This window comes from Scyliorhinus canicula, chromosome 18 (assembly GCF_902713615.1).
Source record: "Scyliorhinus canicula chromosome 18, sScyCan1.1, whole genome shotgun sequence".
NCBI lineage: Eukaryota > Metazoa > Chordata > Chondrichthyes > Carcharhiniformes > Scyliorhinidae > Scyliorhinus > Scyliorhinus canicula.
Window position 1 is genome coordinate 69,830,361 of NC_052163.1, and position 16,816 is coordinate 69,847,176.

Below are 16,816 nucleotides of genomic sequence, written 5' to 3' on the forward strand. Positions count from 1 at the left end.
GAAATGAGGTTTGCTGAAGCACCGGTGTCCGGCTTGAAGCGGATGCGAGCCTTGTTAACTGTAAGGATAGCACACCACTCGTCGTCCGGATCAACGCTCAGGATTGGGAGGTGTTTCACCATCTTTGAGAAAGGCAGCGCATGCCTAGTATTGATGCCCACCCGGAATGGGAATTTGAGGCACTCGGCGTCAGGATCTGGTGGGCTGTCGGGGTCGGAGTCTGGCACGGCCTGCTGTCTCGAACGGACGCTTCTGCGCCGTGGCTCGGATCGCTGGATGCTGGGCAGTGGAGCAGATCTGCAAAGGGCTGCGTAGTGGCCAAGCTTGCCACACTGTAGACAGTGTTGTGATTTTGTCAGACATTGCCGCTTTAAATGGGCAGAGCCACAATTCAGACACATTATGACGCCAACGTCAGCGCGTTCCGTGCGCCAACCCGCATGCGCAATGCGGTCGAATGACGTACGCACCTGCGCAGGCTGGTCGTCGGTCTTGCCGTCCCCTCGGTCGTGGCGCGCATGCGCTGGAGCCCGGGAAAAGCGCGCAAAATGGCCACTCTCATCAAGTCTCAGGCCCTGCATTTGTGTGATGGCCTGCACCCGTTCTGCCTCGTGGGGCTTCAGCTTTGACGTTTCTGCCGCCCTGATGTGGGAGTACCGGTTGTTAGCATGTTCATGGAGAACGCACGTTTCGATGGTGATGGTGAGGGTGAGCTGCTTAACTTTCAGGAGTTGCTGGCGAAGGAAATCGGAGTGGAGCCCGAAAACGATCTGATCCCGGATCGTGGAATCAGTTGTCGAGTCATAGTTACATGACTGCGCGAGGATGCGGTGATGGTCAAAAAGGACTGAAAAGGTTCATCCTTACCCTGAAGCCTCTGCTGGAAAACGTACCGTTCAAAGCTCTCATTCACCACAATGTCGCAGTGGCTGTCGAACTTCAGCAGGACTGTTTTCAATTTCGTCTTGTCTTCGCCTTCAGCGAATGTAAGGGAGTTGTAGCTGTGGATAGCGTGGTCCCCGGCTGTGGAGAGGAATAGTGCGATCTTCCTGGCATCCGATACGGCCTCGAGGTCGGTGGCTTCGAGATAGAGTTGGAACTTCTGTTTGAAAATCTTCCAGTTTGCACCGAGGTTGCCGGAGATGCAGAGCTGTGGAGGAGGGCGGACGTTGTCCATGTTACCGGATGGCTGATTGCTGGTCAACGCTGATTACCTCAAGGTGAGTCCGTCAATTCTCAGCATCCAGACCTGGTACCATGATGTGTTGGGTAGGCTGGGTCTATGTGGACTGTGTTTGATACAGTGTAGCGAGAGACAGACTTCCAACACCTGATGAGATGCAACACGATTTTATTTAACATCTAACTATTTTACATATTCAACTGTGGGTTGACACTATGCTGACTTGACTGGAGACCTGAGGCTAGCCTGACCAGACTAACTGACTACCACATGGTGTTTGCACTGGCTGCTGCTCACGAGCTCTGACTGTCTCAGAGGCTGGATCCCGAGAGAGCGGGAAAACTGGTGCCCTCTGGCTTTATAGTGGTCGTGTCCTGTCTGCACTCCATTATATACATGGATGTATATTATGACACCATCCTCGCCTTCCCCCGCATCTGCATCAGCAGACAAGGCTTTGCGTTCATCGTCCTCCTTCAGGATGGCGCCCCTCTGCAGAGTGATATTGTGGAGGCTGCAGCAGGCCACCATGACATGGGAGACTCTCCTCACGCTATATTCCAGAGTGGTCCAGGCACCTGAACCACATATTTAGGATGCTAATGCACTGCTCGATCACGCCCCTGGTAGCTTCAAAGGTGTCAATGTAGCGGGTCTCCGCATGAGTCTGTGGCCTCTGGAAATGCGTCATCAGCCTCGACCACAGTGGGTAACCCTTGCCACCCAAGAGCCAACGCCTCACCCGGGGAGCACCTCAAAGGTGTCAGGAATCATCGAGTGTGCCAGGATGAAGGCTTTGTTCACACTGCCCGGGTATCGGCCGCAGCCGTGCATGATGTGCAGCTCATAGTCACACGCCAGCTGCACGTTCATCGAGTGGAACTCCTTTCGGTTTGTGGAGAGTGAACTATCATACATTGGTGCTAATAGCGGGACTCGCATCTCGTCAATCACCCCCTGGACCTAGGCATCCCGGTTCTGGCAGTGAACACTGCTGCCTGGGCAATCTGTCCACGTTGAATTTGATATATTGTGCTGACCGGGTATATAGGGCCTCTGTGACTGCGGGGATGCACCTGTACACCGTGGTCTGTGAGATCTTTTCCCCACTCGATGCCTGGAAGGACCCCGTGGCATAAATGTTCAGGGTGAACGTTATCTTGATGAGCAATCAGGAACGGGTGTTCTCCCCCATACCCCTACGGTGCCAGGTGCACCATGATCAGGCAGAAATGCCGTACAGTTTCCCCTTCGACAGCATGCCCGATCCGCGGAAATGGCGGTCCGTGCCTGGACACCTCTGTCCCATGGGGGTCATCCAGACCCCACAGCCCATCCCCTGGTCGCCACCCGCTACTCTGCGCCCCTTCCCAACCCTGGCCGAAACCCCCCCACCCCCTCTCAAAAAGCTCTGCTAGCGGCGTGCCTGGGAGCCACGGCCTCTAGGAACATGTCCTACCTCCCCTCTCTCTCCCTCAGTAGCCATGGCGTCTGCTTACTGAGTTTTAAAACCACAAGTGAACCTCACTGTCGGTAATTCCTTCTAGCGGAGGAGGAGCATTGCAGGAATCCCGAAGAATACCAGGTCGGCCCCATTAATGATATGCCAACGATGTATGTTTACTGTATGTGCGGAGTAGAATGCATTCATGCCACTGTTGATGCACCGAAGCATGGCATTCTGTTGGATGCCCGGTACTGGCCACGATTTTCGACTCACGCATGATTCTCCGCCCAATAGCGTTTTGCGATTCCTGCATCGCTGGATGGAGAATCCCACCCTATATATCTGCAGTTCTTTTCAATTAATCCCTCTCCTACAAACATTCTGATTTTTCTCCAAGCCAATATCATCTGTAACCTTAGACAGGAATATAATTTGTATGTCATCACTAGATCAAGGATGGAGGCGAAAACAATGAGATCAAGTATACTCCCCTGAAGAGCCAGTCCATTAGTAAAAATTAATGAATAAGTAAGTGGTTAAATGACTGACTGAATGAATAAACTAATGAGTGAGTGAATGAATGCATGGATGTCAATGAGTTGATGTGTATTTAGCAACATTCACTATTGTTTATGTATTCTGAGAAAGTCACATAGCAACACAGCTCACCAATAGGGAACAGTTTCGGAATGGAGTTCCAGAGCTTAGGGTCTGAGCAACTGAAGGCACAGTGGCCAATGGAAGGCAGAATTGCAGCAACACTATGAATGCAGTAGGATTGTAGAGCAAAATAAGGGTACAGAGATGATAGTGAAGGATTACCACTCAATCAAGGTCTGTCACTTAGACCTTAACGTGTCTGGCAAGACAAAAACATTTCTGAGCTTTTGAAATAATGAACGGTGTTTGATCAAGGTAGTTAAAGTTTCGATCATTTAGGTGAGACCATCGCTTTCCAGGGAGGGGATTAGAAAAAGATCATGATAACCATTTCAATTGAGTTCCTTTTATAATCTCCATGTTGCTGAAAGTCGAGACACATTTTGAAGCTTTTCATCTCGCACTCATCATAACAAACACAAGAATGGCAAATTTCAAACAATGTATACTACAAGAGCAAATGGTGCGGATTGTTTGGGAAGTTCAGTCTGATAGGTTGAGGCGTTGCCATGGAGAAAACAATGGGGATCTGTAGGCTCCCCAAGCTCCCAGATATAGGTGCAAGGCTTGAACATATTCCTTTTGTTCACAAAGGTCTCTGCATATGTATGCATATTGCTTCTAGCAAGTGTGAATAAGCCACATTACCTGGCAATGCCACAGCCAATCAGAGAAGATTAAGGTTGGTGTACTGGAATACTTCTCTTCTTGGACAGTCCCTCAGCGTGCAGGATGACTTGCTTCCACTCCGGGGAGATGGGTTCTGCGGTGGTTGAATAGTCTAATCCTGGATCCGCAGACTCTGCCGCAGGTTTGACAGGTGGTGCTTGATGAGGTTGGTGGGTGGGAGGCTCTGGATTTTGCGCTCTCTTTCTGCTGTTTACGCCTGGCCTCCGCATGCTCCACCCTATGACAGTCGAGATGATTGACACTTTTGCTGACGCTTTTTCTCCATCTTGCGCATTCTAAGGCAAGTGTCAGTGGGGATGTTGCGTAAATTTAAGGTGGCTTTCAGAGTGTCCAAGTAGCGTTTCCTCTGCCCTCCTAGTGATCACTTGCCATCGCAGAGCTCTGAGTAGAGCATTTATTTCGGGAGTCTTGTGTGAGGCAATGTGGCCCGCCCATCACAGCTGATTGAGCGTGACCAGGTTCGATATTGGCCTGGGAGAGGACCTTCATGTTTGTACACCTATCCTTCCAGTGGATTTGCAGGATTTTGCAGAGGCACCACAGGGATTGGAGGTGTCTAATGTACATTGTCCACATTTCTGATGCATACAGGGGGATGGGAACCATGGCTGCTCTGTATACCATGAGCCTGGTGTTGGGTTTGAGGTCTCGGTCTTCGAACACTCTGTTCCTCGGGTATCTGAAGACTGCACTGGCACATTGAAGCCGATGCTGGATTTCATTGTCGATGTCAGCTGGCACCCAGAGGAGGCTCCAAAGGTATGGGAAATGATCCACATTGTCCAGGGGCTCATCGTGAATCTTATTGGTCAGGGCACAGTTTTGTGGCAGGAGCAGGGTTAAGGCTGGTGTGCTGGAAGGCACTGTTTTAGGGAATGAAGTGAGCTGAGATTGACCCTGGGGAGCTGGTGTGTTGGAACATGTAATGAGAAGCTCCCTCCTTGACACAGAGTTTGACTCTACAAGCTCCCTCGCAAACCTCTCCAAAGCTCACATTACTCAACAGCTAAAGGCGGCCCAACCCTGTGAACAGCAGTCAATTACTGAACAAAAGAGCTATGCAATATTAATAACTTGCCATGTGTTTCATAGACTTTTTCTCTCAATAATGAATATTTGATCTCGGCGCTCTGATATCAGTAATGTTGTGAGCTATGAATGAACTCTAGCGTTATATTCTTCAAAGTGGAAACACAACCTTTTCAAACCTTATTATATTGGAACACTAATGGTACCAACTCACCAACCTTCTTTACATCAAAATATGCACAGTACAACTGGAAGCTGCAGATTTATGCCACGTAAAACACCAGTTCTGCCAAGGTGCCACTTGGTGTTTCAGTATGCTGTTGAACAACATTTATTTGTACATCTTAAATTACTAAATGATAATGCGAGTGGCTGTGAATAAATCTGAATTATTCAGCGTCATCATTGTCACACTATCACTTACCTCCAGCAGCCTCCCATCAAGTTGGTCCACGCAGACCTGTTGGATAAGTCACTTTGGATGACTCACAGGAAGCAAGTTTACACCATTCTGGTTTCTACAAAAGGAACTCTTTGGGAAACAGGGAACAATCCAAATTGGGAGTGAGATCTATTCTTCATAAAGTTCCAGACAAGGATTTGTTGCTCATTTACTGGAATCATCTGAGGAAACACAGCTCACAGGTAAAAACCACAAGTGAGTATCCAAGTCCATTAATCCAGGGCATCTGCACCGTCTATCACAGGGAGGGAGTTACAGACCTGTTTATTGGAGTATCTTTTGTTTAATCAAAGGTAAAAAAGGTGAGTGTTATATTAACCTGGAATATGTGCTTCCTTTATCAGAGAGACAGTTTCCTTTGAGAATGTCTTCTCTTTAACAGGGGGTATTTCTTTTATCAAAACATGCCTTTTAATGAGAAAATGAATGTCCCCTTTTCAGGGACTGGAATTCACCCATTAATCTTATAAGAGTACGTAACTGGGATGCAGATAAAGATCAGCTATCTTGATAGCTAATTCTAATATTTGACACCCATTTGTCCCTAATATTAGGAGAAGGGGAGGGAACCCAGTGCTCCTCAATATTAAGAGACTGGTGGGACAGCGGGGTAGTCGGGGGGAAGGGGGTTGGCCACAGTGCTCCCAATATTAGGACACAGGTCGGGAGTGTTCCCAATGGTCCCCAGTAATGAGTGATGGAGAAAGAGGCCAGTGCTCCCTAATATTAGGAGATGGTGCAAGGTGGCACAATGGTTAGCACTTCTGCCTCACAGTGCCAAGGACTTGGGTTCAATTCCAACCTTGGGTGACCGTGTGGAGTTTGCACATTCTCCCCATATCTGGTGGGTTTCCTCTGGGTGCTCCGGTTTCATCCCACAGTCCAAAGATGTGCAGGTTAGGTGGATTGACCATGCTAAATTGCTCCTTAGTGTCCAATGGTTAGGGTGGGTTGCTGAGGAGTGCAACTAGGTAGGGTTCTCTTTAAGAAGGTCGGTGCAGACTCGATGGGCTGAATGACCTCCTTCTGCACTGTAGGGATTCTATTCTGTGATCTGTGATGGTTGAATGTTGTCCCAGTGTTCCTCTGCGTGACAGGAATTACAGACATTGTCCAGCCTGCGACATTGTACAAATGGGCCTCCTTCATAGAGGTTTAACTCTACCTGACTCGCTCCCTAATATCAGGTCAGGAAATAACTCCTGGGCTGCTCCTGTGTCTCGTTCCCTGAATGGAAATCTGAAAAGGGGTGCAATATAATTGTAGTCCCAGTTATTGTGTGACAGGCTTAAGTTTTTTTGTAAACCTTTCCTGTGATAACCGTGAGATTCCAATCCTTCTTTCATGTTTTTTTACTCCAGGAGCATTTAGGTCTGAAAGCAGCACCATTCCAGTCAACATGCCAAAATCCACCCCGCGGAGGAAAACAACTCGTGGAGCCCAGCGTACAGAGCAGGGTCAGACACGGAAAACCACAATCTCTGAGACAGATTCTAAACAGATTCACCAAAAGAGAGAGCCCAACCCCAGAAAAGCATTCTCCCGCCACACTGGCCATGGAAAGCAGAGGTCAGGAGTCAGGCACTCAGGACAGCTTCAGGAAGAAGGAGGGCACCAAGGAAATGAAGAACACAAATGGGAACTGGAGGATTCGACGGTGAACAACCCAAACACCAGTGATAGACAGAGCCAAGAGAAGGAGCAGATATTAGGAGGGACGGAGAAGACAATGGGGGGAGGAGGGAATGAGAAATCAAAGAAAATTAAAGGAAAGAAGAAACAACAGCCAGAAAAGATAAGAGAGCCTCAAAAAGTAAACCTAAAGGAACTAAAAACCAGTGAGAAAAAATTCAATGAGAAGAAGAAAGGTAAAGAGAGGCTGAAACCGGGGAGGCGGAAGGTTAGTGAAGATGAGTTGGAGAAGAGTGAGGGAGGGAATGTCAGCAATAAAGTCCATTCATCAACAGGAAAGGGTAAGGAAAAGGGAAATAAAGCCAGGAGAAATGAAAACAAGGGGAAGAAATTCCAGACATTTAATGAAGCAAATGATTCAAGCAAGTCTGATGTTAAAGAGACGGTAAGACCAAGATCAAATAGCAGAGCAATCTCCAACTCAAGACCAGTAGGAAAAACTGGAAGAAGCAGAAACGGGATCAGCAATGATCCCAGTAATGAAGACAGTGAGAGTTTAGCGGACTCCAGTAAGGAACCAAATAACAATGAAGAAAGTACTAACAGTGAGGGTTCGATAACTGACTTGGAGGATAGCAAGGCAAGCTCCAGGAGGGACATACACCAAAGGAAAGCGAGGAAGAAAGATAGTGACCATAGTACTGAGAGTGAGAGTGCAGAGGAAGAAGGAGACAAGAGGGAGACTGGGGATGAAGAGACGGGGAAGGAGGGAATAGCTGAAAAAACAGTAACTTCAGAAAAGGGCAGAGGCAGCAGTGAGGAGGACAATGAAGAAAATGATTCGATGACGAGTGAGAGAGGAAGCCAAAGCAAGCTGTACAGTTGTATTATTAGTCAAAATCCAAAAGATAGTACTGGAAGTAAAGATGAGAGACAGGAGGATAAACAAGGAGACAGTGATGAAGAAAGTGATAATGAAGAAGAAAAAGCAAAAAAACAGATGCGATCACTAGGGGCAGCTGAGAATGATACGGGTGGCTCAGAGAAAATTCTCAAGAGAAAAACCTTACAGATGAATGTGAAAAAGAAGCTTTTAATGGGTGTGAAGGTCAAAGCTAAAGAGGAAAGTAAGGGAACAGGTCGAACAGAGACTAAACAGGAGTCTAAAACCAGAGAGAAGTTTTTGAAAGTCCAAGTTCAACATAAGTATCAGTCTCGGATGCACAAAGTGATAAAGGAAAACACTGCAGCAAAGCAGGGAGATCAGTTTGGTGATGAACAGTCAACTGATGTGAAAACTATCCCTTCTTGTAACATCCTCGCCCACCAGTCACATCTAATCCACTCTTTCAGGACTAAAAGCAGAAACATTAAAGCAAGATCAAAACAGCCTCTTATATCTGCGGCAGCAGAGGGTGGCTTGACCCAAATGGTGAAGGTAGCTGTCAAGGTTGGTAAAACCCAACAAGGTGCTTCAGTCCAGGAGAAAGCCACAGAGAAAACCTCGGGGAAAGAGAGACGCAGGCAGAGCAGTTCCACTGATAGTTCTGATGCAGAAGGGCATCTTGAAGAAGATCAGACACCATCTCCACAGCACCTGAAGGCTCTGCTTCACCAAAAAAAGATTGCAAAAGTTGTAGGGAAGGTGAAACTTGCATCAATTAGGAAGCGTAAAACTCGGACTCTGAAGGCAGAGGGGAACACAACAGTGGCAGATGTTATTCAACCTGAACCTGGGAGTCCCAGGATTGAGGGGAAATCTAACCAGCCATTTGCTGTCATCCGTAGGGTCACTGGATGGCTCTGCCGCCAGATCCCCAAGATGCTAAAATCCAGATCCAAGTTGGTCACTGTCACCAAAGTGATTGGAACCACTGAGTGGCTGTCAAAAACGTTGAGCGTGAGGCGGAAGAACAAACATGGGAAACCTGGTGGCTTCAGGAGATGCATGGCAATTAGGTTTGCGAGTACAGCAGGACAGGTCAGCCAGAAAGGCATCACCAACAGGGATTTGAAAGTTGGGGGAGAAGGAGCTTGTCGATTACTAGTGGTAAACAACACAACCCCCAGCAGCATGGATGATGCCGAAGTAATTGCACCTGATGACATAGAACTTGTTCCAGAAATGGAAGGCAATGGACAGAACAAGCATCATCAGAGCGAGGACCAGAGTGAACCTGAGGAGAAGTTCAATAGTAGTGATGCTAAATATGCGATCGTTCTCCCACGAGTACACCGACTGGTGAAATCAAAAGCAACTGTGTTAGCCAGTTGTAGAAGTGAAAGGGCACGTGGAGGTACTTCACAACCCTATAATGTGGCTGTGTCTGCCCAACCAGAGTACTTGTACATGGATGTTGGGAAGTCTCAGAAGAGACATAGTGACAAGCTTCATACTTTAGGGGTCATCACGCAATCTAATTCAGAGAGGAAGACTTCAAAACAACCAAAAGATGCCAGTTTATGGAAGGCCAAGAATATTCCTCACTCCAAGGATGGAGTCACTAGTCCCAGGTTAGTGAATAAGCTCCTGAGAAAAGACCCGGAAAAAAGAAAAATAACTCTTCCAGATCACAATCCACCCGTCTCATCCCATCTGAGAACAGATCCTCAGCAACAGATCACACGTGCCCAAGGTACTGAGTATTTTCAGGATATGAATGAGATTCACTGGGCACAAAGGGGGCATTTCAGTGATGAACATTTAACTTGGTTGGATTCAGAAACATTGCTTCCTCATCTGACAGTTGAGAATCTGAGCAAATGGACAATGTACAAAGAGCAGGACATCACCAGAACACCCAGAAGAGCAGGGGTTTGGGAGTCTGAGGATACTGTTGAAGACATTCTTGAGAAAGAATTCAAATATAAACAGGTACCAATCCAGTAGAGATTCTACCCAAACAATCTTTCTTTTGTCAAATTGAAATCAATGGCCAAATGACCAATGAAAAATATTTATTCACAGAACATAGAACATACAGTGCAGAAGGAGGCCATTCGGCCGATCGAGTCTGCACCAACTCACTTAAGCCCTCACTTCCAGTGGCTTGAGAGATGGTGCAGGAGGGAGGGGTTCAGATTTTTGGGACATTGGGACCGGTTCTGGGGGAAGTGGGACAACTACAAATTGGACGGTCTGCACCTGGGCCGCACTGGAACCAATGTCCTTGGGGGTGCTTTTGCTAACGCTGTTGGAGAGGGTTTAAACTAATGTGGCAGGGGGAAGGGAACCAAATGAGGAGGTTAGTGGACAGTAAGGAGGTAGTAACTGAAGCCTGTAAGGAACTAGATCATGAAGTCAGTGTGACTAAGGGGAAGAGCAGGCAGGGAGTAGATGATGGACGCAAAGGGACTGGTGATCTGAGGTGCATTTGTCTTAACGCAAGAAGTGTAGTAGGTAAGACAGATGAACTTAGGGTTGGATTAGTACCTGGGAGTATGATGTTATTGCTATTACTGAGACTTGGTTGAGGGAAGGGCATGATTGACAACTAAATATCCCAGGATATCGATGCTTCAGGCGGGAGAGAGAGGGAGGTAAAAGGGGTGGAGGAGTTACATTACTGGTCAGAGAGGATATCACAGCTGTGCTGAAGGAGGGCACTATGGAGGACTCGAGCAGTGAGGCGATATGGGCAGAGCTCAGAAATAGGAAGGGTGCGGTAACAATGTTGGGGCTGTACTACAGGCCTCCCAACAGCGAGCGTGAGATAGAGGTACAAATATGTAAACAGATTATGGAAAGATGTAGGAGCAACAGGGTGGTGGTGATAGGAGATTTTAATTTTCCCAACATTGACTGGGATACATTTAGTGTTAGAGGTCTAGATGGAGCAGAATTTGTAAGGAGCATCCAGGAGGGTTTTCTAGAACAATATGTAAATAGTCCAACTCTGGAAGGGGCCATACTGGACCTGGTGTTGAGGAATGAGCCCGGCCAGGTCATTGAAGTTTCAATCGGGGATTACTTTGGGAATAGCGATCACAATTCCGTAAGTTTTAGAATGCTCATGGACAAAGACGAGAGTGGTCCAAAAGGAAGAGTGCGAAATTGGGGGAAGGCCAACTATACCAAAATTCGGCAGAAGCTGGGAATGTGGATTGGGAGTAGCTGTTTGAAGGTAAATCCACATTTGATATGTGGGAGACTATAGAGAGAGGTTGATTAGAGTGTAGGACAGACATGTCCCTGTGAAAATGAGGGATAGAAATGGAAATATTAGGGAACCATGGATGACAGGTGAAATTGTGAGACTAGCTAAGAGGAAAAAGGAAGCATACATAAGGTCTAAGTGACTGAAGACAGAAGAAGCTTTGAAAGAATATCGGAAATGTAGGACGAATCTGAAACGAGGAGTCAAGAGGGCTAAAAGGGGTCATGAAATATCTTTAGCAAACAGGGTAAGGCCTTTTATTCATATATAAGGAGCAAGAGGGTAACTAGAGAAAGAGTTGGCCCACTCAAGGACAAAGGAGGAATGTTATGCGTGGAGTCAGAGAAAATGTATGAGATTCTTAACGAGTACTTTGCATCGGTATTCACCGAGGAGAGGGACATGACTGATGTTGAGGTTAGGGATAGATGTTTGATTACTCTAGGTCAAGTCAGCTTAAGGAGGGAGGATGTGTTGGGTATTCGAAAAGGCATTAAGGTGAACAAGTCCCCAGGTCCGGATGGGATCTATCCCAGGTTACTGAGAGAAGTGAGAGAGGAAATAGCTGGGGCCTTAACAGACATCTTTGCAGCATCCTTGAACACATAGAACATAGAACATTACAGCGCAGTACAGGCCCTTCAGCCCTCGATGTTGCGCCAACCTGTGAAACCCCTCTAAAGCCCTTCTACACTATTCCCTTATTGTCCATATGCCTATCCAATGACCATTTGAATGCGTTTAGTGTTGGCGAGTCCACTACTGTTGCAGGCAGGGCATTCCACGCCCTTACTACTCTGAGTAAAGAATCTACCTCTGACATCTGTCCTATATCTATCTCCCCTCAATTTAAAGCTATGTCCCCTCGTGCTGGACATCACCACCCGAGGAAAAAGAGTCTCAATGTCCACCCTATCTAATCCTCTGATCATCTTGTATGCCCCAATTAAGTCACCTCTTAACCTTCTTCTCTATAACGAAAACAGCCTCAAGTCCTCGTAAGATCCTCCATCCATACAAGGCAACATCCTTGTAAATCTCCTCTGTACCCTTTCCAATGCTTCCACATCCTTCCTATAATGCGGCGACCAGAACTGCACGCAATACTCCAAATGCGGCCTCACCAGAGTTTTGTACAACTGCAACATGACCTCATTGCTCCGAAACTCAATTCCTCTACCAATAAAAACTAATACACCGTACGCCTTCTTAACAACCCTCTCAACCTGGGTGGCAACTTTCAGGGATCTATGGACATGGACACCGAGATCTCTCTGCTCATCCACACTACCAAGAATCTTACCATTAGCCCAGTACTCTGTCTTCCTGTTATTCCTTCCAAAATGAATCACCTCACACTTTTCTGCATTAAACTCCATTTGCCACCTGTCAGCCCCGCTCTGCAGCTTATCTATGTCCCTCTGTAACTTGTAACATCCTTCTGCACTGTCCACAACTCCACTGACTTTAGTGTCATCTGCAAATTTACTCACCCATCCTTCTATGCCCTCCTCCAGGTCATTTATAAAAATGACAAATATCAGCGGCCCCAAAACAGATCCTTGTGGTACACCACTAGTAACTGGACACCAGTCTGAACATTTCCCATCAACCACCACCCTTTGTCTTCTATCAGCTAGCCAATTTCTGATCCAAACTGCTAAATCACCCTGAATCCCATGCCTCTGTATTTTCTGCAATAGCCTACCGTGGGGAACCTTATCAAACACGGGTGAGGTACCAGAGGACTGGAGAATTGCTAATGTTGTCCCCTTGTTTAAGAAGGGTAACAGCGATAATCCAGGTAATTATAGACCGGTGAGCCTGACGTCAGTGGTAGGGAAGCTGCTGGAGAAGATACTGAGGGATCGGATCTATTCCCATTTGGAAGAAAATGGGCTTATCAGTGATAGGCACCATGATTTTGTGCAGGGAAGGTCATGTCTTCCCAACTTAATAGAATTCTTTGAGGCAGTGACAAATTTGATTGATGAGGGAAGGGCTGTAGATGTCATATACATGGACTTCAGGAAGGCGTTTGATAAGGTTCCCCATGGTAGGCTGATTGAGAAAGTGAAGTCTCATGGGGTTCAGGGTGTACTAGCTAGATGGATAAAGAACTGGCTGGGCAACAGGAGACAGAGAGTATTAGTGGAAGGCAATTTCTCAAAATGGAGAACTGTGACCAGTGGTGTTCCACAGGGTTCCGTGCTGGGACCACTGTTGTTTGTGATGTACATAAATGATCTGGGGAAGATATAGGTGGTCTGATTAGCAAGTTTGCAGATGACACTAAGATTGGTGGAGTAGCAGATAGTGAAGGGGACTGTCAGAAAATACAGCAGAATATAGATAGATTGGAGAGTTGGGTGGAGAAATGGCAGATAGAGTTCAATCTGGGCAAATGCAAGGTGATGCATTTTGGAAGATCCAATTCAAGGGCGAAATATACGGTAAATGAAAAAACCCTGGGGAAAATTGATGTACAGAGAGATCTGGGTGTTCAGGTCCATTGTCCCCTGAAGGTGGCAATGCAGGTCGATAGAGTGGTCAAGAAGGCAGACGCCATTCTTTCCTTCATCGGAAGGGGTATTGAGTGCAAGAGTTGGCAGATCATGTTACAGTTGTATAGGACTTTGGTTCGGCCACATTTGGAATACTGCGTACAGTTCTGGTCGCCACATTACCAAAAGGATGTGGATGCTTTGGAGAAGGTGCAGAGGAGGTTCACCAGGATGTTGCCTGGTATGGAGGGCACTCGCTATGAAGATAGGTTGAGTAGATTAGGATTATTTACATTAGAAAGACAGAGGTTGAGGGGGGACCTGATTGAGGTCTACAAAATCATGAGAGGTATAGACAGGGTGGATAGCAAGAAGCTTTTTCCCAGAGTGGGGAACTCAATCACTAGGGATCACGAGTTCAAGGTGAGAGGGGAAATGTTTCAGGGAGATATACATGGAAAGTTCTTTATGCAGAGGTGGTGGGTGCCTGGAACGCATTGCCGGCGGAGGTGGTTAGAGGCGGGCACGATAGCATCATTTAAGATGTATCCAGATAGATACATGAATGGGCAGGGAGCAGAGGTATACAGGTCCTTAGAAAATAGGCGACAGTTTTAGATAGAGGATCTGGATCAGCACAGGCTTGGAGGGCCAAAGGGCTGTTCCTGTGCTGTAATTTTTCTTTGTTCTTTGTTCTCTTCCACCCTATCGCGCTAGCCCAACAACCCCATCTAACCTTTTTTGGACACTAAGGGCAATTTAGCATGCCCAATCCACCTACCTGCACGTCTTTGGACTGTAGGAGGAAACCGGAGCACCAGGAGGAAACCCATGCAGACACAGGGAGAACATGCAAACTCCGCACAGACAGTGGCCCAGCAGGGAATCGAACTTGTGACCCTGGCGCTGTCTCTTGGTTGCATGACATTCACTGTCAGCAGGTTCTATCTCCCCGTCGCTTTTCAATGGGATTTCCCATTGTAACCATTCCACCCTGCCGGGAAACCCATGGGAGGTGCTGCGCTGCTGGCAGAAAAGGAAAATCGCAACAATTGGAGAATTCCGGACAATATCATTGAAATGACACAGAAAATATAGTCCATATTTTTCTTCATTATCCTGCCCCAGTACATCTGGAATGAAGCCAGTGAAAACCAGATACTAAGAACTGTTATCACCTCTGTGATCCAATTGTGAATTCTCTCCACTGTATAGTCCCTCCACCTCACCAACCCACCCTCACCAAGGCTAGGACATCTTCTCTGCCCAATGCAAGCACAATCCAACAGAGGACATGTTCCTGCTTCATGTTTCCTCTTGTTGACCCGTTGGGCACTCTATTCTCAGGTTTTCCAGCAGGATTCCCAGTCAATGTCTGTGCTTGGAGTTCCCCAGAAATACAAGGGAATAATCTGGACAACTCCTGCCTCACAGGCACAGTGAACTCAGGGTACCAGGAGTGATTATTATCCCTCTGATGGTGGTATTTACTGAAGAACAGGAATGTTTTCCAGCTGTTATGGCCAATGTTCTTTCCTTAACCACCACCACAAAAGTAGGTGAATTGATCACTCTTCGCGTTGCTGTTTGTGGGGTCTTGCTGTATCTAAATTGTTTGCTGCATCGTGATCTACTTTGTGGTGACTTTTGTCAGTTGTGACAATGCATTGTGTAATATAGAACAAAGAACAAAGAAAGGTACAGCACAGGAACAGGCCCTTCAGCCCTCCAAGCCAGCGCCGACCATGCTGCCCATCTAAACTAAAATCTTCTACACTTCCTGGTTCCGTATCCCTCTATTCCCATCCTATTCATGTATTTGTCAAGATGCCCCTTAAATGTCACTATCGTCCCTGCTTTCACCCCCTCCTCCGGCAGCGAGTTCCAGGCACCCCTTTGTGTAAAAGACTTGCCTCGGACATCTCCTCTAAATCTTGCCCCTCGCACCTTAAACCTATGCCCCCTAGTAATTCACCCCTCTACCCTGGGAAAAAGCCTCTGACTATCCATTCTGTCTATGCCCCTCATAATTTTGTAGACCTTTATCAGGTCACCCCTGAACCTCCGTTGTTCCAGTGCGAACAAACCGAGTTTATTCAACTGCTCCTCATAGCTAATGCCCTCCATACCAGGCAACATCCTGGTAAATCTCTTCTGCACCCTCTCTAAAGCCTCCACATCCTTCTGGCATTGTGGCAAACAGATTTGAACACGATCCTCCAAGTGTGGCCTAACCAAAGTCCTATACAGCTGCAACATGACTTGCCAATTCTTATACTCAATGCCCCGGCCAATGAAGGCAAGCATGCCGTATTCCTTCTTGATGTGGAGATGTGGGTTGTAAGACTTCTTACTGTATTCCTTCTTGACTACCTTCTCTACCTCTTTTGCCCCTTTCAGTGACCTGTGGACCTGTATACCTAGATCTCTCTGACTTTCAATACTCTTCAGTGTTCTACCATTCACTGTAGATTCCCTACCTGCATTGGACCTTCCAAAATGCATGACCTCACATTTGTCCGGATTAAACTCCGTCTGCCATCTCTCCGCCCAAGTCTCCAAACAATCTAAATCCTGCTTTATCCTCTGACAGTCCTCATCGCTATCCGCAATTCCACCAACCTTTGAGCCGTCTGCAAACTTACTAATGAGACCAGTTACATTTTCCTCCAAATCATTTATATATACTACAAACAGCAAAGGTCCTAGCACTGATCCCTGTGGAACACCACTAGTCACAGCCCTCCAATTAGAAAAGCACCCTTCCATTGCTACTCTCTGCCTTCTGTGACCTAGCCAGTTCTGTATCCATCTTGCCAGCTCACCCCTGATCCCATGTGACCACCTTTTGTACCAGTCTACCATGAGGGACCTTGTCAAAGGCCTTACTGAAGTCCATATAGACAACATCCACTGCCCGACCTGCATCAATCATCTTTGTGACCTCTTCAAAAAACCCGATCAAGTTAGTGAGACACGACCTCTCCTTCACAAAACCATGCTGCCTCTCGCTAATACGTCCATTTTCTTCCAAATGGGAGTAGATCCTGT

General features: G+C 47.0%; 2 protein-coding genes across 2 annotated transcripts in view; both read left to right on the plus strand.

Moving 5' to 3' along the window:
• Positions 1–9,994, plus strand: part of LOC119952915 — a 111,316-nt gene extending 101,322 nt beyond the window's left edge. Inside the window, exons 3-4 of the mRNA XM_038776545.1 lie at positions 5,440–5,667; positions 6,834–9,994. Of these exons, the coding sequence (XP_038632473.1) occupies positions 6,872–9,994 (3,123 nt within the window). The 5' untranslated portion in view covers positions 5,440–5,667; positions 6,834–6,871. The remainder of the gene's footprint in view (positions 1–5,439; positions 5,668–6,833) is intronic.
• Positions 9,995–10,444: 450 nt separating this feature from the next.
• myo15b (myosin XVB) overlaps positions 10,445–16,816 on the plus strand; it is a 709,406-nt gene continuing 703,034 nt past the window's right edge. The window contains exon 1 of the mRNA XM_038776546.1: positions 10,445–10,462. Within this exon, the coding sequence (XP_038632474.1) occupies positions 10,445–10,462 (18 nt within the window). The remainder of the gene's footprint in view (positions 10,463–16,816) is intronic.